Source organism: Protopterus annectens, chromosome 11.part0, assembly GCF_019279795.1.
Source record: "Protopterus annectens isolate FY-2018-M chromosome 11.part0, PAN1.0, whole genome shotgun sequence".
In the NCBI taxonomy this organism is placed as follows: Eukaryota; Metazoa; Chordata; order Ceratodontiformes; family Protopteridae; genus Protopterus; species Protopterus annectens.
The window spans coordinates 295,211,474-295,239,207 of NC_056745.1; the positions used below are offsets into that span (position 1 = coordinate 295,211,474).

Here is a 27,734-nt window from a genome sequence, read left to right on the forward strand (position 1 = left end):
AACTGTGGTTGAGTTTTAAGCCTGAGTTGTTACTATAGTGGTACTAACAACATACATTACACCACTGACTTGGAGCCTTATCTCCTGTTTTTAATATCTGCCTTGTTGTAAGCTCTGAAGTTTGGTACTTGGCACCCATGTCATATGACGAACAAAGAAATAAGGACTCCTCTGCTAAACTAAATTGGTGATGTTGTGGTAGATGTGAGGGTGCTTTTTCAATTTTGCAACATTTACACTTGAAGGCTGTGAGCAATATTCCTTTTCAAAATAGTGAGAAAGCAATGGAAATTGCTTTAAGCCAGTCTGTTCACACAACAAGACTGCTTCCATCTGTTGCATTTGTCGTCCTGGGTTTCAGTACTGCCACTGGTAACAGAGGGGCAGCCATGGGGAAATATGTCTGAATAACTAGAGATCAATTCTTGTTTCCAGGAACAGGTTACAGGCAGAAATCTTTCAGCCCACGAAGGTCCCCTGGCTAGAGCCAGTGACTTACTCTGTACAAAGAGAGTTATCCATCATGATTAAATATGGAAAGTTCAGAGAGTACTTGGCATGTATAAGTATGAGTCAGATGAAACTGTCCATGTTGTTTATATTATATATTGTACACCTCTCTAGCTCAAGGATTGGAGGTAGGGCATAACAGAAAAGGTCGGTACCTCCTATTATAGGATGACTGTTTTTTCATAGTAAACCTTGTTGCTGGGAAGAGAGACAAAGAGAAGATGAGATAAGGTTACAAATATTCTTTGTTGAGAATATAGGAAATGTTAAGAAATTCCTTGGAAGATGTGACTAGCTAGGTTTGGGGCAAGTATTATGATTTTGAAACCAGAGTATGTACAAGTCTTTGGGGATGCATTGCAAAGGACAGTGAGACTGTCTGCCTAAGAAAGAAGCTCCTGCTAACTAGACCCAAAAAGTCCTTTTATAAAGTATGGAAGAATGGATTTTAATTGTGATAGTCAATCACATGTGGTGGACATCTTCAGGAGTGCAGTGGATAATAAACCAGAGCTGATCTTTCTCGGGCTCAACTCATTGACTGGAGCATTTGCTCATATGAAAAAAGTCCTGGGTGATCTGGCTTAATCAGTCAAGGAAATGAAAGTTCGAGAGTGTGATATTTATAATACTGATCCCTGCTACAATAGCCTTAGCTATATGGGTTATATCCTGCCAAGGATATAGCAGCCAACCAGCTTCCAAAACTTCAGGACACCTTCCACACAGCCAAACTGTCAGTTAGCTTGAGGTGACTCTAGTAAAAAGACAATTTTGGGTGCGAAACCCCTCATGTCTTTACTGTCACTGAAGAGTATGCTCTTCTAAGGCTTTCCAGGATTGACAGTCAGCTCGATGCTGTTTTTTTTTTTTGCTGGGTGGAAAAATTTATTTTGGGGAAAAACCTTCAATTTTATAAATAATGTTTGTGATTTATCACTATCCCCTTCAGGAAAGTTATTTTAAAGCTAGGAGCTTTCTTTTTTTAATAAGCTGTCAGAAAATTGTATTGTACTTTTAAATGGGAGAGCTCTTTCATCCTGTCAATTTAAAAATTGTGTAAATTAACTTCAAACCATTTTTTTCTGTGGATATATTGCATTTATTTTACCTTTTGGGGGCCTGCATTATGTTTTGTAATACTTTTTATTGTGCTTTTCCTGTGAAAAACTGACTTTTAAAGACGTCTAATTTTTACTGGCATGTGATGCTTCTCTTCCATGGGAAAGAGGAATAATTTTCAGCTTGACCATGAAACAAAGTACCAGTCCCAAGGCTGGCCCTTTTTCCAGCCAGTTAAGCAAAAAGCTTTTGCCACCAGAGCAGGTTAGCAATTTGTATCAGCTGCAAGTGGGTGACTCTGCTGTGGCCATTTGTTGTACTCAGACCACTGATCTTTACCCCAGATCCATCTGGTGTAGCATCTACAACCTCTATGGACCAGGGATTAGACACATCCTCTGCAGCGTTTGAACAAGGCAGAACTTATCTTATTTTTTTTTGGAAAAAGGAACATGGAATGCCTATGTGCTGTGTCAGAATATTGTGCCTTTCCCTGGGGAAGCTGCTATTGCCATTACCAGCATGGTTGGTCCCATTTTTTTCTGTCAAAATGAAACAGAAAACAAAGCACGTGCCTACCCCTCTTCAACTTTCCTTAGACAGGAGTAGTTTACTGGGTCTGTCTCAGGCTTTAATTCAGGCTGTTGATCCTTCTTGTAAAGTAGTTTCTGGTAAAAGAAAGAGGGATTCCTCTTTTCCTGAAGAGATTCAAGATTCTGAATCTGAACTGCAAAATGAAGGAACAGATACAGAGTTTTCTACTCAGATTTCTAATTCATACTCAGAGAAGAGCTCAGTTTCTGATTCTTCTTGTGGGGATTTCTCTTTCTCTGAGATTGTTGCTAGAATGTGTCAATGTTTTTAGTGGGAAAATACTGATGTTTCTTATTCCCTCAGAAATTACTAGGAGTTGTTACAGGAAGAATTTCCAGAATCTATATCCATTCCTCCTGTTCTGTCTGCTTTAGAGGATGTGTGTGTGTTACTGCTTGCAGTTGTACTGATAGTCAGCCAGCTGTCCCTAAAAAGGCAGATAGCATGTATAAAGTTATTCAGTCTGTTCATTTTTATACACTATTCTCAAACCTGACCCAGCAGTTATAGCTTTAGTTGATCCCACTGTTGCCAAGTACTTAGTTAATCCCAATTCTACTCTTTCTGATAAAGATGGGAAATTATTGATTACTTTGAGAAAAAGTTGTATACTTCTGTAACTTTGATTTTCAGAATTTTGAATTCTCAGGCTCATATGTTAAAGTTTGTTCTGACTAATTGTGAAAGTATGAGGAATGTTTTAGCTGCATTTTCTTCTGATGAGAGAAAAATTAGCTTTAAACTGTTTAGTTTATTCTGTAGCAAACTTCAGTACTCATTGTTTACAGTGTATATATGACTCTGTTGATACTTCTTCCAGGGCTATGGCCATTGGTACTTTTTTGAGGAGGCTGGAAAGGATGCATTCTCACAACCTCCCAGATAATGTTAAGAGACTTTAAATTCCCCTTTGGGTAGAGATTTACTTTATGGCCCCTGTGCTGCAGAGATGAGCAAGAGTCATCCAACTGTGCTGGATGGGGTTAGATGGTCCAGGGAATCTCTAAACTTGTTCAGCCCTCCTTTTTCAAATTTTCTAAGAGATTTTCTAACTAGTCAACCAGTTTTGATAAAAAAGCAGAATAAACAGTCTCAACAAAGTACAGGTAAACAGACATTTAAGAAGAAATGGCAAGGGGTTTCCAAAAATAAGGCTTACACCTCTGAAAGCCAAGGTCAGTCTAGCACGTCTGAATGACTGTTCAAGAGACCTGGTGACTCCCTACTACCCTGGCTGTTTTTTCCACCCAGAAAGTCTGAATCTCTATTTTTCTATTCAGCACTAGATAAATGGGTTCTGAAGATCATTCATCAAGATTAAAGATGGCAGTAGGAGGAGATTTCAGGGGCCGTTCCTCATCCCCCAGATCAGACTCTTTTGTTTCCTCCTGTTCTTGATCATATGCTAATCCAATGAGTGATAGAACTAGTTCCTCCATGCCAGGTGTGGAAGAATTTTTATTCAGGGTTGTTCTTAGTTCAAAAATAAGAAAAAAATGCTTGGAGATCAGTTCTGCATTTTTCTTTCCTAAACCTGTTTGTGATATTGCCCTAATTCAAAACAATGTCACTTCACAACTTGTTTCCTCTTCTTCTTCTTCTTCTTCTTCTTATTTCAAGATTTATGGTAACATTAGACTTAAAAGATGCTTATTATTTGCATTTTTCCTTATTTAGATGACACAATTTAACATTTGTTTACCAGGAATGTCCAACTTGGAAAGAAAACAATTTTCAGCGGAGGCCTGGGGAGAAACACTCCAGACACATATCTTTGTAAACGTGGGAGGAAACTAAAGCACCTGGAGGAAACCCACATGAATGTAGGGAGGACATGCAGACTTTGCACAGAAGGCACTCCAGTGGGGAATCGAACTGGAGAACCCCTTGCTATGAGGCGAAAATGCTACCGCTGCACCACTGTGCCATCTTATTATTTTTGCAGAGTATTTTTCAAAGTATCAAAAACATCCTTCTTTGGTAAGAGATTGCTTACAAAAGCTGGGATTCCAAGAGAACAGTTAAAAGTCTTTTTTGACTCTCTCACACAGAGCTGTGTTCCTAGGATGTCAACTAGGTACCTCAATGCAAAGATATTTTTCTCCACAGGAAAAACATGGATTCTTATTTAGATCTGTTTCTAAGGTTTTCCACTCAGACTTTAGTCACTGTGAGAGAATACCTTAGGATAGTGGGTCTTATGGCAGTTATGATTATCATGATACCCCTAGCAAGACTCCACATGAGAAGGATGCAGTGAAAACTCTTTGGTCCCAGCATCAACACCCTTTATCTATTCAAATCCAATTGCTGGAATTTGTCAGAAGAGAAATCTTTCATTGTAGAGAACAGATATCCTTAAATACAGGTCTCCTCTTCCCCCTTTCCCCCTTCTTCCCTTCTCCCTCCCTGCTCCAAAGCAGTCAGTCAACACAGACACTTCAGTCTTTGCTTGGGAAGCATTTTCATGAGAATAAACTTGCACAGGTGTGGGACACCAAAGACAAATGCAAGCACATGAATATCTAGGAGATGATTCCCTATTCTATGCACTCAACTCTGTGAGCTATCTTTGTCCTGAGGACCTCTTCAAAGTGATTTTGGACAAGACCACAGTCATGTGGTATATCAACAAGCAAGGGGGAATCAGGTCAAACCCCTTTTGCAGACAAATTGTGTTAGCTTGGATATAGCTTCACAGCACAATATCCACTACAGGTACCCTACAGTCTGTCAGAGACAAATTGTGGCAGACAAGCTGAGCAGAACCAGAGCAGACCCTCACAACCTCACATATGGAAGCTAGATCAGGGGTAATCCAACATTTGATCCATCTGTGGGATGCTCCTTAAGTAGACATTTTTGCCTCTTCTTTGAACAATCAGCTGGCAAGATTCTTTCTGAGACTCTATGCAAGAAAGCCTGGATGATAGATACCTTTTCATTTCTTTGGAAAAAAATGTTTCTGTATGCTTTTCCACCATTTCCACTAATATCCAGGGTACATCTGAAGATTCAGAAGGAATCCTCCAAGATCATTGTAGTGATTCCTTCTGGCCTAGACAACTATGGTTCTTCCTTCTTTTGGAAATGGATAAGGAACAATTACCAGAAGCTTCTTCACAAACTGGATTTACTCACACAAGAACAGGGATGTTTGATGCACTCCATCATCAATCATTTTCACTTGTCTGCATGGATGATAAGGTCTTGATTCCTTTCAGGCACCTGTTTATTGAAGATGTGCAGCATGTACTAAAAAGGGCACCATGAAAGACTGCTACTAAAAAATCATATATTAGCAAATGGAAAAGTTTTTCTAGTTAGTGCCAACAACATAACCAGCACCTATCCAGGGCTAGTTTTTCTCTGTTTATACAATATTTGTCTGAGATACTATCCTATGCCCTTTCTTATTCCTCTGTCAAGGTTTATTGATTGGACATTTCAGCATGTCTGCCCAGAGACCCTCCTCTTTCTAGGCAGCCTCATGTCAAAATGTTATTGAAATGTATTTTGCATAAGAAGCTGTCAAATAAACTGGTGGCCTCTCCTTTGGATCTTAATTTTGCCTTAGAGAAACTAACACTTGCTCCATTTGAACCAGCTAATCTAGCTGACTTGCGATCCTTAACATGGGAAACAGTTTTACTGACTGCTCAGACATCTGCAAGAAGGGTATATATGTGTCAAGCTCTTCTAGTGGTTTATAGGTTCATAGATTATCTGCCCTTGCAGGCCATTTTAAGCCTAGCCAAAAACTTTCCAACCCAAAGGTAAGAAACAAACTCTGTCCTTTGTGAACACAAGGTAAACAAATTAACCATTATGCCAACCCCGACTTATATTTTGGATGTAAAATACTTCCTCCCAGGGTCAGCCTTAGGTCAAGTGGTGCCTTAGGCAAAAGGGATCCATAGCACCCCCCAACACACACCACCTGGCACCCCCATCCTGGTCTATTTACACCATCCAGATTACTTGAAATTCTCACCTGCTAGAGTTGCTCCCTAGGCGGCCACCAAGTTGGCCTATGCCTAAGTTCGACTAGACTTTCTCCAACAACAGTTACATATACTACAGCAAGTTTGAAACATACATTAGGTGGAGTAACCATTCTACATAAAAAAAAATTAAATATATGTATATACACACACACACACACACACACACACACACACACACACACACACACACACACACACACACAGACAACTCAGGGACTATGTTGACAGGACTATATCTCTCAAATCTTCAGATCAGTTGTTTATTTTTTTGTGAAGGCAAGAAGAGACAGTCTGCATCAAAACAGACTATTGGTTTTCTAAAGCTATTATCTTTTGTTATACTGACCATAACAAATCTATTCCAGGCAAGGTCAAGGCCCTCTCTACCAGGGATTTTGCCTCAACAATAGCTTTTTGGACATTATTTGATTCTAGAAATATTCTAAAAATTGCTACTTGGTACTCTGTATATACTTTTACAAAGCACTATAAGGTTGATCCTTTTCCAGGACCAGATCAAGCTTACAAGGACCATTCTGCAGGGGCTCCAGAACTCTTCTCCTTCCACATCCCAAATGTAGTTAGCTCTGGGAATCTACTGTATCAGTGGTCAATATAGCAAGCAAAGTACAGTTGTATAAGCTAAACTTTCCATAACAGTAGATATTTGAATTATCACTACTACAGTAGCTACTCTCTCTCCCCATTCCCCTTGTTTATTGTATGTCTTTTTATGCAAGGGTATTTGCATTTATGTTTTGCTGTTCTCAATATAGTCCTTTCAGGGGTTAGCCTCCTTCTTTCTACTCTCAGGAAAGCTCTTCATGCCCAAACTTGTTTTTTAGTCAGCTCAACTCGAGCTACATGACAACTTGGCAGTGTGGATTTGGAAGCTGACCGGCCATTATATCCTTGGTAGGATGTAACCCTTTTAGCTAAGATGATGGCAGCAGTGAATATTTGAGCATCTACTGTTATGGTAAGTTTAGCTTACGCACCTGTACACTTTGAATTCTTATTATTGTGTAACATAACATGCAGCAACAAATCTTGTAGCCGATCCTATAAAAGCAGTCTCTCCACTGAATTCAGATCTGATGTAAACCTCAGCTAAAAGGGATCAAAATCTACATGAATGTTTAAAGGAGGAGGGTTGCACCATATAAAAGAGGCTTTTTAATTAACCTTGGGCTCCTGCCCTATCAGATTATTAAAACCAATCAAAAGCCTGTCTGTATCTTTGAGTAACCATACTATATGATGTGGGGTATCACTGTTGGAGAGGTGTGGGTAGAAGCTGTCAGACATAAGAGAGTCTGGCAATATATAATATAATATAACCAAAGGTAGTAGAAGGGGGCCTTGTACAGAAAGTGTTGATTAGCTCTTCTTAAATCTCATGTTAGGATGAAATGAGTACCACAGAGCAAGGTGGATACACTCATTGTTTTGTGTAGGAGAAAGCATGGGGTTGAGATATACTGTTTGTCTAATGAAGGCTAGGCAGCAGGAAAGGTCAAGGTCTGAGTGACAATGGCAATTTGCAGTTACGTAATCTGAAGAATGTAAGAAGCAGAGTATTGGCACCCTTTATTTGGTGGCCCAGTGGTCTTTGGATCCTTGTTCTATATGAAGGCTTTCTAGGGGAAAAAAGAGGGTGCTACAGTTATTGTGATGTTTTGCCTGCAGTACTGGGGCATATAAAAAGTACATTAAGATTGTAAGAATAAACAGTGGACATAATTAGGCTCACATGGATTTGGTGTTACAGGAAACAAAACTAAATACAAGGAAAAAACGGGCATGAGAAGGTAATATAATCTTCAGAACAGCTTGTCTAAAGGGTGGTGGGTAAGAGAAGGGTGATACCCTGACCAAGAAGAAGCAAGTTTGGGGAATAGTACAGAAGATCCATAGCAGAGAGGTTGATCAGTAATGGTCAGATGTGTAACATCTGTGGGATGTTGTTAGGCTGAATTTATGGATGTAGGTCTAATGATGATGAGGGTTATTTATAGAATATTTTTGAGGCCATGGGATCCAAATAGGGCATATAGAGTATCAGTAGTTGAGGACTTGGGTGTAACCTGTTATAGGAAAATGGATAAACAGACTGTTGGAGACACAAATCCATGCACAAATACACATATACACACGTACACTCACATGCACACGCACACATATGCACAGACAAATACACTCACACACACTCAGACATATACACACACACACACACATGTACAAGCGTACAAATCCACTCATTTGCACACACACACACATACACACACACACACACACACACACACACACACACACACACACACACACACACACACACACACACACACACACACACACACACACACACACACACACACACACACACACACACATGTACAAGCATACAAATCCACTCATTTGTACACACACACACACACACACACACACACACACACACACACACACACACACACACACGCACACACACACACACACACACACACTTGAGATGTCACTTCAAAGCAAAGAAGAGATCAGTGAAGGTATGATGTCTGGAGAGTTAAAAAGGGAAGTACAATAGGATATGTATTCTCAAGAGACAGCAGAGTGCAAGCCATTAGAACTGATTTTCTATTGGTGCACCAAAACACTCTAGAAGTATTTTCCAGTTTCAGGACAGGAGAAATAATGATGTCAGACCAGACCTTGTTAAGGCAGGTGTAGAAAGAAGGATGGGGCTCCCTGAGATGGAACTGGAATGCTTATGATTAGAAATGTGCTTGGATGCAAAATATGATGGAGTCAGTTAAATGGGACAATGGTACTGTTAAGAAGGAGAAAGTAAATAAATTATAAGAAGGATTAAAGGCTAGCTGCAGTGGGAGAGTCATGGAGGGACAGCTCAGGTAAAAAGAGGAAGTGAAACAGCTTGAAGAGAAATTGATTAATGTATAAAATAAAACTTGGGTAGTACCTTTAAGATACAGGAGTAGGTGATTAATGAATAAATGTTTGTAAGCAAAATTGAAGGAAATAGGTTTTGAAGTATGGGGTGAGAAGTGAGATGTAGAGAGGCCTTTTGGAGGCTTGGGAGAAACAGATGCCAAACTAACTGATTTCAAATTAATGTTAGATTAATGAAAGGAAGAATGTAAAAACATGCATTGATGGGTGAAGTGGAGGGGCAGGGTGGGATGGGTATGGGGAGATTTTAAATAGTTTTGCATATTTCTACCAGGAACTGCAGAAGGGATATAAACCCTTATAGCAGGTAATGGTGACATAGGGATAGTACACACAGGATACCAGTCATTAGGGAGGAAGACAGTGATCTATTATGTTGTGTACATTTTCTAGGCAAAGTTCTTAATACTATTAGTCAGCATATAAGAGTAAAAAGTGGAGGTGAGGATAGCCTACTCTGGGGTTATTTTAAACAAATAGGGATGCAAGGGTCTATATTAGATCATCAAAATCTTCTTTCATTGATGGTTTATTCATCGACCCCTATCTTTTGAAACTAACTTCAGTGAACATTGATATTTTTTATATATGAATAAACCATTGATGAAATAAGATTTTGATGATCTAATACAGACCCAGGGATGCAAGCTGTAGAAGACACAGTGGTACTTTTTAATGTGGTTATATTGGGTAGAATGACTTCTCCATTGTAGAAAGATGTCATGTGCACTGTTCTCCCTAGGTTAGAAAAGAGAGTCAGAATTTTGCTAATTAAATACCAATATCAGTGGTCAGTGTAGATACCAAAATTGTGATGTGCTAAAACAGGGTGTTTGTGGCCACATTTGAATATTTAATACCCTGATTGGTTCAGGAAGACCAAGTCAAGTTTGCAAGCTGAATGAGATTGAAGTACCATTGGACGTATTAGAAATGATTACCTTCACTGATGACTGCATGATGTTGTTAGTAGATATACAAATAATTTCAGTCCTTTAAGGATCAATCAGGGTTACAATTTAATTCAAAAAATTAGTGGTGATACCTTTGGAGCTATGCACAAGAAGTGGAGTTACAGGGAGTCAGAGAAGGAGTGTGTAAATATTGAGGACTGAAATTATTTTTTTCATGGAATGAGATGATAATGGTAAACTGGCAAGAAATGAAGTTGAGTATCTCAAACTAATGTGAAAATTGACTGAGGTGATAAAAATTATGGTGTTACCTCATTTGCTATACAAAGTGTGACACATTCCAATTATTGGGTGGCAATAAAGGGGTAAAAACGTATGATGACAAACACACACACACACACACACACACACACACACACACACACACACACACACACACACACACACACACACACACACACATACACACACACAGAAAAAGTGCTTTCCAGATAGGGCAAATTATATCTTTCTAATAGCAATGCCCTTTTCCCCTGCCTTTTCAGGACTGTTCCATCAACTAGACCACTCTAGCACACCAAAAATACAATTACTGTTAACTATAAAATATGCTAACAGTCACTGTTTATAGGTTGGAAACAAACAGTAAACTTTAATATGTGGGCACCATGATGTAAACCATTAAAGTTTACTGTTTTGCTTTAAATTGATTATTGTGGCTGGAGTTTTGTTTCTTTCATTTCTGCATATTTATAACTCTGCAGCTTTCTGTGTGTTATTCAACTGGCTAATAACAAGCTTTCCCCTCTTTTTCTTTCATTTTGATTGTTAACTGTGTATGCCCACTAGGCACAAAGGCTTCTTAAGATGTGTGTGAGGGGGTGATGATTTTTTGAACACTGTTCCATTAAAGAGCATGTTCAGAGTTTACTTTTCAAGTGGGGACTGAAGGAGTCAAATATGGACTACTTTCCCCAAGTCTCTAATTTAACCTGCAAGCCAGTCTTCATGTGAAAAAATACAAATATCTTTCAGTATGTTCCACTGAATGATTTAGCTTGTAATTCTTGTGATATCTTTCCATAATCTACTCTGTCTTTGTAGAATAAACCTGAATGAGATTTACCATTTGTTAGGTTTTGGGAATGTCTTTCTAATCTTTCATGAATTATTTTGGGCACTGTTTCTCCCTCAGAAACAGAATTTTATCACAGGTATATACTCATACCCATTATTTTTCTTCCCCACAGCACTGTTTTTCTACTGGGTTCTGGCCTTCATTACAAAAACTGTCAAACTGGTCTTCTACTGCAGGAGTGATATAGGAATTACAAAGCTGCGTTTCTGCATTACAGCTTTGCTGGTCATCCTCTATGGACTGCTAATGGCAGTGGAAATGAATGTCATACGAGTTCGGGTATGTTCTTCTCTTTTCATATGACAGTAATGTTGCTGCACAGGTATACTTGCATGGCTGCATTGCTGCTACACTGTACTTCAGTGTACACAATAAATGTCATCTGATACTGAATATATTTTATCACATGCTTTAATTACGTATTACAATCAGACCAAAGTGCCTATCAATGACATCACCTCCTGTTTCAGTACTACTTTCAGTTGTCTAATTTTTGCAAAGTTTATATGTAAAATGACCCTGTCAGCTATATACTATATAAACAAGGTCACGGTTCATACCATTCTGTGCCAGAAAACTCATGAGCATTCATCAAGTTATTTGCCATGCTTTTCTGTGTCTGTGTGCCTTTGAAAAGGAGATGTACACTTATAGTTAATGTCTGAATCTCACTGTAGTTGTAGCATTGATATCACTGAATGCCACTGTACCCGTGCATGTGTACATTCATGTATGCATGCACACGTGCATATGCATACAAGCATGCACACAATCTTAGAAAGCATGGACATTGTTACTATCGGCACATTTTGGACAGGAAGAAGCACACCTAGATTAATGCATTTAAGAGCTGCTTTGTTTTTTCTTTTTTTTTTTATTTGTTTACCATGCAGGTGGACTAGTACAATCTAGTGCTAATACAACCACAACCCTAGTCAGAAGCAAAAATATGACAAATGCAGACGTGTATAAATGGTCGCCTGAAATGTGGGGCATACTCAAGATATAAGTATAACATGTTAGTGCTGACTGTTTTGTGCAGAAATTAAAGTAAGAGATCTAAATAGATATAATATATTAACCTTAGACTACATCGTATTAATTTAGTTTCTTTCAAGAAAATCATGTGGTATGAACTTTAGTTATAATTCGACTCAAGTTTAACACATTTACCCACTGAATCAATTAAATATACAGTATTCTGGAGGAAGTACTAATGAAAATAGATAAAATTACAAAAAAGAAGAAAGGTAAGCTTATATTCAGACAAACAGCCATTAAAATATGCATTGGAAGGACACAGCAAAATTAGTACACTACAGGCCATATCAGTTATGCATGCAGAAAGCAAGGTAGTAACATAGTTAAGTAATCTTTTGTGTTGTATGGTGATGGGTCTGTCAAGGGGATAAGACAGAGGGAATTGGTGGTATAAGGGAGGCTTGAAATGTGAATAATCAGTAACCTAAGAGGAAATGCAAAGCTGGGATGTTTAGAGAACAGTGATATATAGAACATGGCAAAGGTAATGGTAATATGAAAAACAAGATGACATATGGAAGATAACATGTAGGGTGGATAATAAGTATGGCAAGAACAGAAGGAGAAAATGAACCTGGAAAAAGAATCATCTAAAATCGCTTGACCAAGATGAAGCTGCTTGGCCCATTGGCTTAGGCAGAACACTGTGGCGCATTGCACTTTATAGGAAGATTCCTAAAACATGTGCTTTGCTCTCATAGTCATCAAGTTATTTGCCATGCTTTTCTGTGTCTGTGTGCTTATGAAAAGGAGATGTACACTTACGGTTAATGTCTGAATCTCGCTGTAGCTGTATCACTGATATCGTTGAATGTCACTGATTCTAGATAGGATGACCAATAAAAGAGAAGGCAAGGTGACGACAGTCGGTCAAGTACGGGGTCTTCTCAGACAGAGGATGGTATTAGTATTACATCTGAGTTGCTTGAATGCATCTCAGAACTCAGACTTGTATACTTTAAGTCTCAGAGGCAGTGATATACCAGCTGCCATTCATACCTTTAATCATAGAGAATTATGTACTAGTCCCTTTGCTTCAGAGTGAGCAAGCTTGATTGGCTCAGGGAGACACTGATGTACTCTTCAAGCTAATAGAAAAGTAAAGTGTTGATTTTATTATATTATTAGTCAAAAGTAATTCTGATGTTAGAACTGAATTCTGACTCATATACCTATAGTCCAAATATATCTTACTCTAAAGCTTTATGCTAGTATTATTTCCTGCCTTATGTAAAATATTTTGAGAGACATTATTTTTCCTTGCCATTGAGGTTTCCTATCTTCTAGTTAAACCAGGTTTCATACGATAACCATAAATTATCTTTATTTACACAAAAAACTACAATTTTTACACTGGCAATAGATGCATTCAAAACATTTGACACAGGACATTTTTCCTGTCTCTTAAAGGATATGTCTAAATTTGGATTTTCAACTAAATTCTTAAAGTCAGTTCAAACCCTACTTAGTTATCAGTCAATGGGTATTTTTACAAACAATGTGAAAATGGAGGTTGACAAGGGAACTACAGTTACACTGGTCTTTATTTATGTGGCCTAGAGAAAAAGATGGGAAAGCAGGGGGTGAAGTTAGATGAAATTCTCAGCTTTGCCAAGATGTGCTAATTATTGCAAGAGCTAAGCATGTAGTATTGGATGGATAAGCTGTATATAGGGGTCCTAGATACCAAAGAATTACCAGAGAGTAGACATCTGAAGAGCTTTTGTAAAATATTTGGGTTAATGATTGCAAAGAGATCCACTAGGCAAAGACTTCACATTTTACTCCAGTAGGCATCAGGCATGGGCTAGGTCAGACAGAATATAAATTGCAGAAGATCAGACATTCTTGGTCCAGAAGGTCAGTACCTACCTCTTAATGTGAAATGATCATGCTGTGGTTAGTATGGTATTCCAACTCCAGGATTTTAACAATAAATTAGGGCACATGATATTCCCTAATTACTGGTTATCCTCAAGGAAACATGGGCAGTATCTTAGGTTAGTTCTGAAAAGCTCAACTGAGGAATTAATCTTGTGTCAGTGGAAGAATCTCAAAAATGAGATAAGAAACTTTTTCCACAGAGAAAGGGAAGTTTCAAAAGAAGGGAGCACATACAATACATAGATAATCTTAACAAGCTTATGTTACTAATGCAGGGTGGGTGGAAGTATGAGTAACCTAATGAAGATGAGAGAAAAACTCTGCAGGATAGCTTAAATGGTTACTTAGCTGAAGTTTGTGAACAAAGAGTGCTTCTCTCAAACAATTCTATTTTGATAACACTTACAGGATGCAAAAGGTGCTTGCATGGAAGCTCAGATGTAAACAATTTGAAGGATGGATTGTTAAATTCAAAGCTGATGGCACAGATAAATTGCTTTATAGCATTGCTTTTCTGTCAAAATATTAACAGTAGCCAAGTAATGGTGGAAGATAGAGACAGGAGACCTAGGGAATTATCTAGCCTAACTAAGGCAGACTGAAAAAGTCTTATATGCCACATCACAGTGTATGAGGTCAGGACTGGTTTAACTAAGAAACCATCAGGTAAATCACCTGGACATGATGGGCTTCCATTCAAACTTTGGAAGGAGAAAATTAACCTGGAAAAGAATCATCTAAAATTGTGTGACCAAGACAGAAGCTGTATGGCCCATTGGCTTAGGCAGGATACTGTGGCACAGTCCTTCTAGAGTCTCAGGTGATATTGTTTAACAATGTACTCATTAATAAGCAAGTCCTGAACTCCTGCAATTATACCCTAAGAGGATCTTCTTCTTCTTTTTGCTTTTCCCAGTTAGGGGTCACCACAGCAGATCACCTGTCCTCTCAGGATTGGTAGTAGAGTTTTATGGTGTTGAGTTGCCAGCCCGGTGCCCAACCTTCCACAGAAGGCACACACTCACACCTAGGGCCAATTTAGTGTGTCCAATCCACCTGCAGCATGTCTTTGGGATGTGGGAGGAAATCGGAGCACTGGGAGGAAACCCATGTGACCACAGGGAGGACATGCAGACTCCACACAGAAGGCACCCCAGCCGAGGATCAAACCAGAGAACCCCTTGCTGTGAGGTGGCATAGCTAACCGCTGCACCACCACGGCTGCCCAATTATACCCTAAGAGGATAAAGGCCATGAAAAGACGAGCCACAGTTAGGTCCATGTCTATCCTGAACCATGATTGTGAGACATTTATGACCATCTTTGTCAGTTTTCCATCTAGAATTCCACTGAGACTAGTAGACATAGTCCAAACTAGTCTTGTACCTGAGCATTAAATGGGTGAGGACATTGTGAGAGCATATATGATACAGAGAAAGCAAAATATAGAGAAGTTCCTCTCCTGTTGATAAGTCTAGATGCCAAAAAGGCTTTTATAGAGTTCAGTGAGATTTATTATGGAGAGTCCTGTTTAAATTTGAGCATCCTGCAGACATTATAGAGATATTTAGATAACTATTTCAGAGATGACAGGGAGTGGGCTCACAAGAACTTTTTTGTTGAGAAGGGTGCACTAAGCAGGGGTGCCCACTCTCCACATTGCTGTTTACCCTTCAGCTAGACCCTTGGTGCAAAATAAATAAATCATACATACATACATACATAAATAGAGTACCATACAGGGATCCCACTAGAGTGTAAGACGTGAGAAGATGGCACTCTTTACAGACGATGTTATTATGAACTGTATTTGACTAAGCCATGGAAGGACATATCCACTGTTTTGGGAATCTTGCACAAGTTTGCAGGGATATCAGGGTACAAAATCAATGGAAATAAAATGATAGACGTTCCATTTAATTACACTCTGACTTCTGATATGGTTGAGTAATATCATACCTGTGGGGCATTTTAATTTTAAATGTTTATATTTAATTAAATATTCTGGGGAGTTGATAACCTACCAGACTGGCAAGACCAAATATTACCTGGGATGAAATTCTGAGTAAAAGCCTTGCACTCATGAAGAAATGGAAATTGATTGGACTGGACAGAGACAACAAGGCTAGCACCATCAAAGTATTTATATTGCCTCTGATTATATGTGTGTGTGTGGGGGGGGGGGGTGGCGGGGTGGCAGGCTCTCTTATTTGAGTGAGACGAAAGGTTTTCATCTCCATTGAAAAAGAATTTGAAAAGTTCATTTTGGGAGACAAAAAGTCTTGATAAAATATGTCTACCAGAAGAACAAGGAAGTTTAACAATGCTGGATCAGGGAAGATACTACAAAGTTACCCGGTTAGAGGGGGCTTATTTATTGCAGGACAATAAATATGTTGCTAGGTGGAAGAGAATGGCAACAGCTCTGAGGCACTGTGGTGCTAGGGGTGAGAGTTTAAATATGTGCTCCTGCTTTTCAAATGACATAGGGGGAAAGATATTAAGGGAGATACATTTAGCCTGACATAAAACTGTTGGTCATAGGAAATTGAAGGATTGGGGGCTGGATGTTTTGCCTGTCAGAGCATTGAGGGAGCAAAGATCAGCTCTCTGTTGAAGGACTGGGTTTTGAAGAACAGGCAACTTATCATTTTAGAACAGTTACTGGAAGGAGAGGAAATGGTAAGTTAGGAAGTGGTCAAGTAGGTCCTTCACTTGAAAGAAGGGGAGTGTTTGAAGGAGAGTATTTGATATATATATATATATATATCTGAATATCAAAATCCTGAAGACCAAAATCTTGAGAGCAAAATCTTGAAAGTTCAAAATACTGAAAACTCAAAATATTGAAAACTCAAAATACTGAAAACACACAGGATACCAACACTTACTATATTCTGGTACAAGTGCATACAGAAACATATTACCCTTCAACTATATTCAGGGGGGGAAAGCCCCCATGCACCCCCCAGGTGGGCGGGCTGCACACCCACACCCCCTGCTACTTAAATATATCAACTCCGAGACTGCACTTCACTACACTAAGTGCAATCTCGGAGTTGATATATTTAAGTAGCAGGGGGTGTGGGGGTTGCAGGGTGGCTTGCCCCCTGCTTTTACTTGGAGAAGAGTAATATGGTTTGTGTTTTATTTGTTTCTGTATGTTACTTGTTCTGGAATATAGTAAGTGTTGGTATCCTGTGTGTTTTCAGTATTTTGAGTTTTCAGTATTTTGAACTTTTGAGATTTGACCAAAATTTGACCATAACAAAAGATCAGGAGGCTGCAGGTTCTGTTCCATGACCAGGTACCTACATTTAATGTCTGATACTGACATTGTATGTATCAGAAAGTTCAAAGGTCATCTGCAGAATAAGAACTTTTATCTATGGTGGTCCCAGTGTTAAGACAGAGGTAAGAAGAGAACTTGCATCCTAGCTTTATTTGGTTGTTGAACATAATTTTAAGATGTTGAATGTGAATATTCATGGTATGTGGCTCAAGACAAATGCTCAAGTAACTGAAACAGCATGGCCGGCCTTAGGCATAGGCGAACTAGGCAACTGCCTAGGGCGCCTTACAGCCCGATCACATAAAGGGCGCAATTTTATTTATTTAAATAATTTTTTTTTTTTGTTATCTAGTCTGGGTTTGTGTTGTTCTCGGTGGTACACTGTCCATAAAACGGAGACTGCCTGTGGCAGCCGGGAGATTCATTTTCTTTTTATTAAAAAAAAAAACATTTTTTAAGGACATTCTTCTTTAAGAATGCCCTCCTTTTATGGCTGCATTTGAAGAAAACAGGTCGCAAACACCTGCTGTGCCTGTGCGACAGATTATGTACGTCTTTGTTTTGGGGGCACGGAATTTGATTTGCAGAAGACGTTGCATACTGGAGCAAGAATGGACAAGTGAGAGGTAAGGGTATGTGTGTGTATGTATGTGTATGTGGGGATTATTGAAAGAAAGTAATGTTTGGAAATGTAGTGTACAATATTTTTAATATGTATTATAACTGAGTTATCTAGTGGCCACTCATTTAAGCTTCAAAACTGATTTGTATTAATTTTCATTGAAATATGCAGAAGAGGGTTATGAAAATGCTGCTGTTGAGGAGATAAAAAAGAGGAGGGTTAGGTATGTAAAGAAAGGTTTAACATTTAATGACTGTGCAGAGTTCAGGAAGGCTGTGAGTAGGGGCTTGATTGGAATTTATTATGTTATCTAATTCAAGAAGGTGGTATTGTCTTGAGAAGAACATAAGTGGGAGAGGGGGCATGTAAGGAACTGAACAGCAGAATATTTCAATAAAATTTCAGGAAACACTTTTTTTCAGGCAGATTGATGAGGCACTGGAATGTTATACTATAAAATGTGAATATAGGTCAACAGAGACATCCAGAGGGTCCCATAGAAATGGAAGGTAAAGCAGCAGCTAAGTGCAACAACTCTCTAAGGTTAAATGGCCATATATATTTCTTTTAAGGTTCTTGTATGGCTGTGTGATGTGATTTAATTAATTCACTCGTTCAACATATTTATTTTCTTAACTGGCAGCCCCATCTGCATTCTATTTCTACCAGCTTTATAAGTTTGGTCTTGGTCAGTGATTGTTCTGTTCATGTATACAGACAAATAACTTATGGAAATATAAGACTTTTAAAAATATTTATTTGCCATCACATCTGATGTTCTCGCCCTTTCTGCTGTAAGGCTTTAAAGGTTGTAACATTGATTGATGTGTTTTTGGAGGCAGAAGGTCATATAAATTCTACTTTATCATGAACATATTAGATTTCTGCCAAGCTTTCGCAAGAACATACCTATTTCCCATTTCAGTACTGTACTTTGTTAGCATAATCCTATTTTTTTTGGTGCATTTTTTTTATGTGTGCTTCTTTAGCTAGTAACTTGCCAACAAGAGACATGACCGCAAAAGCAAGCTCCCAGAATTCTGTGTCCCCCCCATATGTTTCTGTGCTCCCTCGTTTGCTTTTTAAGCCAAGTATTTTGTCAGTTATGTGGTTCAGTTCTTGGATGGGGTGCCTTCAATGTACAGTCCGCACATCTTCCTCTTCAGTGTACAGTCCGCACATCTTCCATGTGCCTATATGGATTTTTGTCAAATGGTACAGTTTCATTCTATATCACAAGGCATGGAGTAGGTGCACTGGTAATCCCCAAATTACCCACAGGTGTGTGTAACAGGTAGGTAGCATACCCCTCAACTGTCCAGGTTTTTGCCCTATATCTTTGTCTGTTCCTTATAAAGGACTGTTCTACTCCCACAACATGTAGATGGTTTGCTGATACTGTGTTGTATTTTAAGGGGGTGGGGTGCTGCAGTCCTGAGTATGCCCTCCTTTGGATGAGATGCCTAGTAACTATGAACCTGTTTTCATTTTGCCGTCCATTACCCTAGTGCAATATTACCAGCTCACCATTCTTTTTAATGTAATGTAGGCAATTTATTCTTCAGTGACAGCAGACACTGAATTGGTAGATGAAACACTGAAATATAAAGTTGTTTGCTAGCAGCAACCTTTTCATTAGTTACAGATCTCTTTAATGTGGAATTATTCAGATGACTTACTTCTGCAGAGATTGTGCATATTGACTGATATTGGCGGATTGTAATGACACAAGTATGAGTGGCCTTTATGGTTGAAATGTTCTGATTGGACAGTTTTGCTATTGGTTCATATGGTTTGTTTCATTGCTTACTGGAAAAAATGTTCAAAACTAAATTTAAAACACACTCTAATAAGTAGTGCTGTATTATACAAGAGATATAATATTTTACAATGACAAGCAGAGTATAAACAGAAAAATAGTAATGCTTCAGGCTCATATAGATACATTTCATTTTTAAGCTATAATTATAAAGTGTTTATAGCTATAATAGTTATGTGAATGTGGAAGGTGTTGCCAACATCGATAGATGTAAATGTGATTTGGTGGATGGGTGGCAAAGATTTGACAAAATTGACAGAACGGTGCTAATGCAGACTGTAAAAAAATTGCTCCTGGGGTTGTTGGGTCTTGATGTAGAGGAAAGATTTGATAAAGTCAGCTGTGATTTTGCCTTATATTATTTTCACCCTGTCCGTCACAAAATTAAATCAGTTGAAAATGCCAGACATTAACTTTGCAATTCCAAATGCTAGAAAATACATTGATTCTATGGCAGAGGGGGAGGTAATTCTAATGGGCAATGCCCTACAGGCGGAGGAGGACAACATAACCAGGGCTTTCATGGCCCTTTTATGGAGAAAGTCTACTAGTGTTGCTTATAAATTGCCTGACTTTTGCACACTGAAAGCAGTCGGGGGCACCTATCGTTGCACCCAAAAGCCTGGCACAGCATAACTTCAGATTCTTGAGTGCTAAAGATCATTTCCAGAGGCTTCTCAATCCCCTTTTCCTTTCCATCTCAGAAAAATAAAAAAGTTCCTGATGTTCCACCTAGTCAGTGGGACTTAGAAACCATAGAAATTTCAAAGCTACTAGAAAAAAGAGCCATCCAACTGGTTCCCCAAGACCAGTTAGAATTCAGAGTCTATTCAAGGTTATTTTTAGTACCAAAGAAAACTGGGGACCTCTGACCCATTTTGGATCTCAGTCACCCAAACCAATTTGTAAAACAGACTAAATTCTGGATGGTCACAATTCAGTCCATTTTATCACTGCTGAGCAAGGACGATTGGATGCGCTCCATAGATATCCAGGATGCCGCCTATCATATCAGGATAGCAAAGCACTCCAGAAGATTTTTCTTCTTCTGGCTGGCAGCCAATCACTACCATTTCCGAGTACTACCTTTTGGTCTCACCACAGCCTCCAGAGTTTTCACCAAGATAACAGCAGTGGTACCAGTGCACCTACATCTGCTGGGGATCCAAGTATTCCTGTACATCAACAATTGGCTCCTAACTGCTACCTCCAAGGATCTACTGCTGCTTCACCTGGACTATGTGCTCCAGTTGTTACAGGGCTTAGGGATAACCTTGAATCTACCAAAACACCACCTGACTCCAACCCAGAATATAGAGTCACCTAGATACCAATCTGCAGATAGTCGGACACCCCCAGTCCAGATTTCTGTTACTTCACCTCATAGCCATAGAAGTCCTACATCACCCATTACCATCAGGTTAGTTCTATGTCATTCAGACCTCATAGCATCCACAATTCTGATGGTTCCTCTAGCCAGGTGCTACATGAGAGTACTACAGTGGACTTTAGTAGTAAAATGGTCTCAGACCAGTCATCCCTTGTATGCAAGGATTCAAATTATTCAAGTTTGCAGACAACACATTGCTTGGTGGGTAACGTCCCCAGCTGTAACCAAGGGGTATCTTTTCCAATCAGATTCATTGGTAGAAGTAGTAACCATGGACACCTCCCTTCTAGGGTGGGGGAGCACTTTGAATAGAGGATGGTCCAAGGCACATGATCATCCCTAGTGGTCAAGTTTCACATCAATGTCTTGAAGCTGAGGGTAGTCCACCTAGTGCTGCAGGCATTCCAGGATCTCTTCACCAAGGGTGTTATTTTCATACAGATGGAAAACATGGCAGTGGTATGGTACATCACCAAGCAGGAGGGAACACATTCTTATTCTCTGTGTCGAGAAGCCATAAGAGTTTGGCAATGGGCAATGTCTTCATACTGCTTTTTAATAGCAGTGTACATCCCAAGGTTATTCAATGTTATCAGATAATTTGAGCAGAAACTGCCCTGATGCCTCACGAGTGGTCCCTCAAGCCTACAGTTGCTGCGGCCAACCTTGCTGTGACCTCTTGGCATCCTATCTCAACAACAAATGCAGCAGGTATTTTGCCCTGACCCCTCCACAGGGTCAGTCACCAAGAGATTGATGAGATGATCTGATGAAATTCCAAGTTATATGGGATGAAAGTGCTTATCAATTTTATTGTTTTCATTGTTTGATTCATGGTCATTTTTTAAAAGTTTTGTAGCCTCTCTTTACTGTCTTGGTTTCATTTTGGAGTTTGTCGCTGGGATCTACCATCTTAATACCTGACTACCTCTGTCTTCAAGCTAGCCTATCACAAATGTAAATATTGTAAATAACTAAAGTGTACTATGTATCCACAATCTTATGCCTGTTTCTCTTGCATGAAGTGAAATTGTAAAGGCTTTTTCTTTTCCACAATTGTACCTGTAACTAATGTATGTAAACAAACATTTTGTATCTAAGCTATGTAATGTGGAGCTTATCTCCCCGGGCCTCCACTGAAAATGGGCTCCCTGAGCCCAGTGGACCTCCCCGGTCATCAAACTGGAAATAAATAAATAAATAATGTGTGTTTGTGTTTATTTACAGTAGTCATTTGGCCAGGGTTTGATGCTTCCAGTTTCTAAAGGTGCACCATGCACTAGATTTGAGTCTATTTTCAGGAAAAAAAGTGTTGTGATTACTCCCCACAAGCTAGTGTAATGCAAATCAAAAACACCCAATTAGGTTAGACTGATTCCAGAGTCAGACCGTTCAGTAGTAATGCAGACCAGGCATAGAAGAAATGTTTGTGTTTCTCCCTACATAATGTAGGGTTTCAGGTGTGTCTTCTGTGAAATGTGGCACAGCTGTGTGTAGGGTTAGTTTCTGTTGGTGGTGCTTTTGGATTTAAACAGCAGTATAGAATGGTAAGGACTGGAAAAACTGTCCAGTCCTGTGCACTTGTTGTGGTAGTACAGAGGTTGCAGAGAGGATAGCATCTGGAGGAAATGTTTACTTCTCTTGCGTTAAGTGAATGTACCTGTGTCTTGTTCAGCCATTGCCTGTGAATGTTTCATTTGTCTTTGCACCAGGTTTAGTTATAAATGGGCGATTTGATCATGACAGTGCTGCTTGCACATCTTTGGTTGCTTGCAAATCTGTGGTTGTTGCAGTTTACCTCTTTCTCAACTGTCTTATTTTGACTCCAAATTTTGTTCTGTCCCTCTTAATCCCTCCTAAAACTGTCAACTTTTCAAAAAAAAGGAGATGAATTACATTTAATACATAATTAGGACAATACAATCAAGAAGCGTAAACAGGTAGATATAAGCATAAGTGTTTTGCTGAAAAACTAGTGATTAATTTAAAGAAATAGCAAGCAAAGTGAAATGTAAAAATGTAAATGGGTCTCCTATGTTTTTTGTCATTCCAGTCCTGACACAGACAGACCAAAAGTTATGTTCAAGGCAGGGGGGCTGTGAAATGTAACCATCAAAACATTCTTCAATAAATGTCCTGTAATCAAAAGGACAAAGCCTCATGTGCCTAGGTGAATGGTACCTGCCAGCTGATGGCACAGCTTTGGGCACCTGCTGGGGCTGCATTATGTCATAAAGTGTGTGTCTGTGTGTGTCTGTGTCTCAGCTGGTTCTGATTTTATCATAGGTTCATAGGTTCATACTAGGCTATCTGCCCTGGGGCATTTATAAGCCTAGCCCGATTGTGTTTGGCTTACGCCACCCCTTGATTTGAGTATACTGTGCCCTTTTTAAAGTTTAGTTTACTGTGTCTCTGCCTAATAGTGACACGGAAGTAATCCCCGGGACAAACCTACGATCCCCCCTCCACTCATCAAGATTCTTCTTGAAGAGAGTCAGTGAGGTGCTCTGCCTAACATGAACTGGAATTCTATTCCAGAGCGAAGGGAGACTCTGGGTTATGAATCTGCCCCTCCAGCATGTTCTGTTTATTTCTGTGCTGAGGTTCAAGTCCCTTGAGCGCGTGGCTCTAAGGGATTTAGATTTACTGAGGTGGAGCACGTCCATTAATTCTGGGTTGGACATAGCTTTATATGTCAGGCATAGATCGTCTCAAAGTAGGCGGTATGCAACTGAGTAGAGCTGGAGTTTTTTTAACCGAGCAGCATATGGCATCTGTTTGAGTCCCTTGATACTCCTGGTGAGGTACTTTTGGGGTCTTTCTAATTGCTGCAGGTGCCAGGTAAGGTACATCCCAAAGGGGGCATTGTACTCAATTATAGGCCTGATAAGGGAGGAGTAAAGGGGCACAATGACCTCTCTTGATCTAGATGTGAATCCTTTCATGATGAGGTGGGCTATGTAGAAGGTCTTTCTAACCACTTTGGCAATGTGGTTGTCAAAGGAGAGATTGCTATCAATTTGGGCCCCCAGATCCCTAATTACTTTCTCTGTACTTAATGGGTTACCACCTATGTGGTAATTTTTGGGCACATTGTTTTTGCCAAAGGGTATGACTATACACTTTTTGCAATTTAGCTTTAGACCATGGCTCTGGCACCAGTTATCCGTCTCTGCGAGACCTTTTTGAAGGATGTTTGTGTCAGCTGGAGAGTCGATTATGGCGCCCAGTTTGCAGTCATCTGCGAACTTGGCGAGCCATAGTCCTCCCATGTTGGCCTGTACCTCAGAAAAGTAAATACCGAACAAGAGAGGTCCCAGGACAGAACCTTGTGGGATGCCACTTGTGACCGGTTTCGAGTCTGACATGGCTCCAGCAACTCTGACTCTGTGGGTTCTGTCTTTGTGCCAGTTTGCGACCCATCTTGTGACATAGGGGTTTATATTTAGGCTGGATAGCTTATCTATGATGCCTGAGTGGGGTATTGTGTCAAATGCCTTTGCAAGGTCCAGATAGGCTGTGTGGACTACCTTCCCTTCATCTATGGCCTTGGTGACTGTTTTGAAGAAGTCAACCAGGTTCAAAAGGCAGGGTTTGCCCTTGACGAAGCCAAATTGGGTAGGATCTAGTGTTTGTAGGTCCCCAATGTCTTTGTTTATGAGTTCCATGATGATCCTCTCCATAGCCTTGCAGACTAGGCTAGTCAGGCTTATGGGGCGATAGTTTCCAGGGTCCGCAGAGGCGCCACCTTTGTGGAGTGGGACCACTGTTGCTGTATGCTATTCTTTGGGCACATATCCTGTAGTGAGGCTGAGATTGTACAGCAGTTTTACTTGAGGGATTAGTTCTTCTTGGAGTTCATGTAGGACGCAACCCGGGATGCCATCTGGCCCCATGGAAGCAGTGTTTTTTGCTTTGGAGAGGGCGGCCTTCACCTGAGCGTCAGAGATGTTTGGGAGGCTGCACTCTGCTGGGATAGATACTTGCTCTTTTGGGGGGGAGGGGGTGGAGAAGTTTGCACTGAACCTGTCTGCCAGGATATTGGCAATGTCTGTGGGTTCAGTGAATTTTTTGTCGCTTAGAATCAACTCAAAACAAGTCTGGGAGTTGCATCCCAGGTTCCTAACATAACTGAAAAAAGCCTTATGATTGTATTTGGTGTCCTGTGCAATTTTTCTCTCGAAGCTGGCCTTGGAGGATTTTATGAGGGATCATAATTTTTTGCTAGTACTGATCAGAGATGCCTTCCCTTTTAGGGATTTTGCTTTATCATGTAGTAGCTTCCTTCTTCTGTTGTACAGTTTATTTATGGCTGGGGTCCACCAGACTTGACGCCTGCCTTTGGATGATTGGGTCTTGATTTTGTTTGGGATAGCATGATCCATGCATTCCTGGAGATGTCCATAGAATGCGTTTATATAGGATTCTGCAGTTTGGGCCGTAGTTGCCACTGGCCCTCGGACCTTGAAGGATTCCACTTCAGTTTTGAGAAGTGTGAAGTTCGCTTTTGAGAAGTTTTTCACTGTGGTTTTCTGGGCTGGGGGTGGGGTCGGGATGTGGATATCCAGTGAAATTAATTTATGGTCTGATCTTACCAATGAGGGATATACTTCTGGTATGGAGCATAGAGTCCTCATATTGGTAATGATCAGGTCTAGTATGTTTTCCCCTCTTGTGGGAGTGGTGACTAGTTGTACCATAGCATTTGAGTTTATAAATTCCAGGAACCTTTGGGCTAAGGTGCTGGGGCTTGAGTAATGCTCCCAGTCTATGTTTGGGTAGTTGAAGTCACCCAATATAATGGTGTTCGGAGAGATCTTCATGTTCTCCAATGTTTTCAGGAAAGCCAAGTGGGATTCCTGACTTTGAGAGGGTGGTCTGTAGGATGCTATAAGCTGAAAAGCAGTCTTGCCCACTGTCAGTTGCACATGGATGGTCTCCGATACTTTGTGCAATGCCACTAACCTGGAGGTGTGGATATCCTTGATAAATATGGAAACTCCCCCTCCTTTTGTGGTTCGGTCCGGGTTTTGGGGCCGAAAAGCATGATATGAGGTATAACCTGGTAGTGCTGGGGTGCTTTCTGGAGCCTTGAACCAGGTTTCTGTCGCTGCACAGATATTGATGTTCTCCATACTGAGGAGAGCTTCGAGTGCATGCATCTTGAGGTTAAGACTTCTGGCGTTTAGCAGCATTACCCTGAGTTTCTTGTTCCTTGTGCTGTCTATGGAGGTGGGTTTGACTTTTGAGCCTTGCCTAAAAAGGCACTATGGGGATGGCAAGAGCATTTGCCAATATCCGAAAGCCCAGGGTTGACAGTTGCAAGCCGTCCCTAGCGAAGCAACGTGGCTTGTCAAGCATGTCATCCCAGGCTGACAGACACTGGACCCCCTTTGAATGACACCAAAATTTTAGTCAATTGTTAAAATTGATCATTTTGTGTTTATACTGTGGCATCATTCTAGGTGAGGGTAAGATGCTGCTCAAGGTCAGGGTCATACCAGCCTGGGCTACATGATCAGAGAGCTCTTCTATGTCTCTTTTCATGTAGTTGAGGGAGGTACGTCTCAGGTCATTCATGCCAGCATGTACAATGACTGAGTCATATTTGTATTTACTTTGGAGTGACCTGAGTGCTTGTGTTATGTGGCGGATCCTAGCGCCCGACAGGCAGCTCACTGTGACCTTCTCTTTATTCAGCCTGGTGAGCGGGACGTCAGTGTGTCTGACAATAGAGTCACCTATTACAAGAGTATCAGGTGTGTTATTCAGCCTTAAAGGCTGTGACTGCTTGGCACACTGACTTTGTGTGCTATGTGTTGTATGTGTTTTGTTTTGGGGTAGTGTTTGCTTGGATGTCTGCTTTGGAGGTCTCTGTTGCTTAGGCAGATTTTTATTTAGAGCCTCTGAATATGATTTTGCGTTTTTATGTGTTTGGTTCGCTGTTGTGGTGGGACTATGTGATACTGGAATTGTGTTGTGTGAGATTACCTTCTCCTCCTGACTGGTTACACCAGTTTTGAGATGAGAGAGCTCAGCCTCCAGTTTGGCTATATGGTTGCATCTCTCACATATATTTGAACCTGTCTGGAGGAGGAGAGGGTTGTCCGTGTACATGAGACAGTTGTAACATTGCCTCAAAATTCCCAGATTCACCAGCTGGACTGGAGAGGAAACCATTGACTGACCTTTGGACATGCTAGAGTAATATAGGGAACTGAATTAAAATGGACCATCAGGGGACAAGGTAATCGTAGAGAGTATAAGAGTAAGTAGTGCTTATGGTTCATTAGTGCTAACTTGTAAAATTACTTATTTGGACCAGTGAGGCGCCTTAGAATGAGAATATGGTGTTTAATTTGAGAGATAGAGCAGTTCTAAGGGAAAAAGTGAAGAGCAGACTTTGTGGAGCCAGGAATAGTTTAAACCCAATTAGGTGGCACTGCCCGATGTTGCGCTATGCGCAAAAACACGCAAAACCGCACAAAAGAAGGTTT

At 40.1% G+C, this 27,734-nt stretch overlaps 1 protein-coding gene across 9 annotated transcripts in view; it reads left to right on the top strand.

Annotated features, from left to right (window-relative positions):
• Positions 1–27,734, top strand: part of ABCC9 (ATP binding cassette subfamily C member 9) — a 1,652,866-nt gene that overhangs the window by 376,857 nt on the left and 1,248,275 nt on the right. For all 9 annotated transcript variants that reach the window (XM_044087794.1, XM_044087796.1, XM_044087793.1 and 6 more), the window contains exon 6: positions 11,302–11,468. In XM_044087794.1, the coding sequence (XP_043943729.1) occupies positions 11,302–11,468 (167 nt within the window). The remainder of the gene's footprint in view (positions 1–11,301; positions 11,469–27,734) is intronic.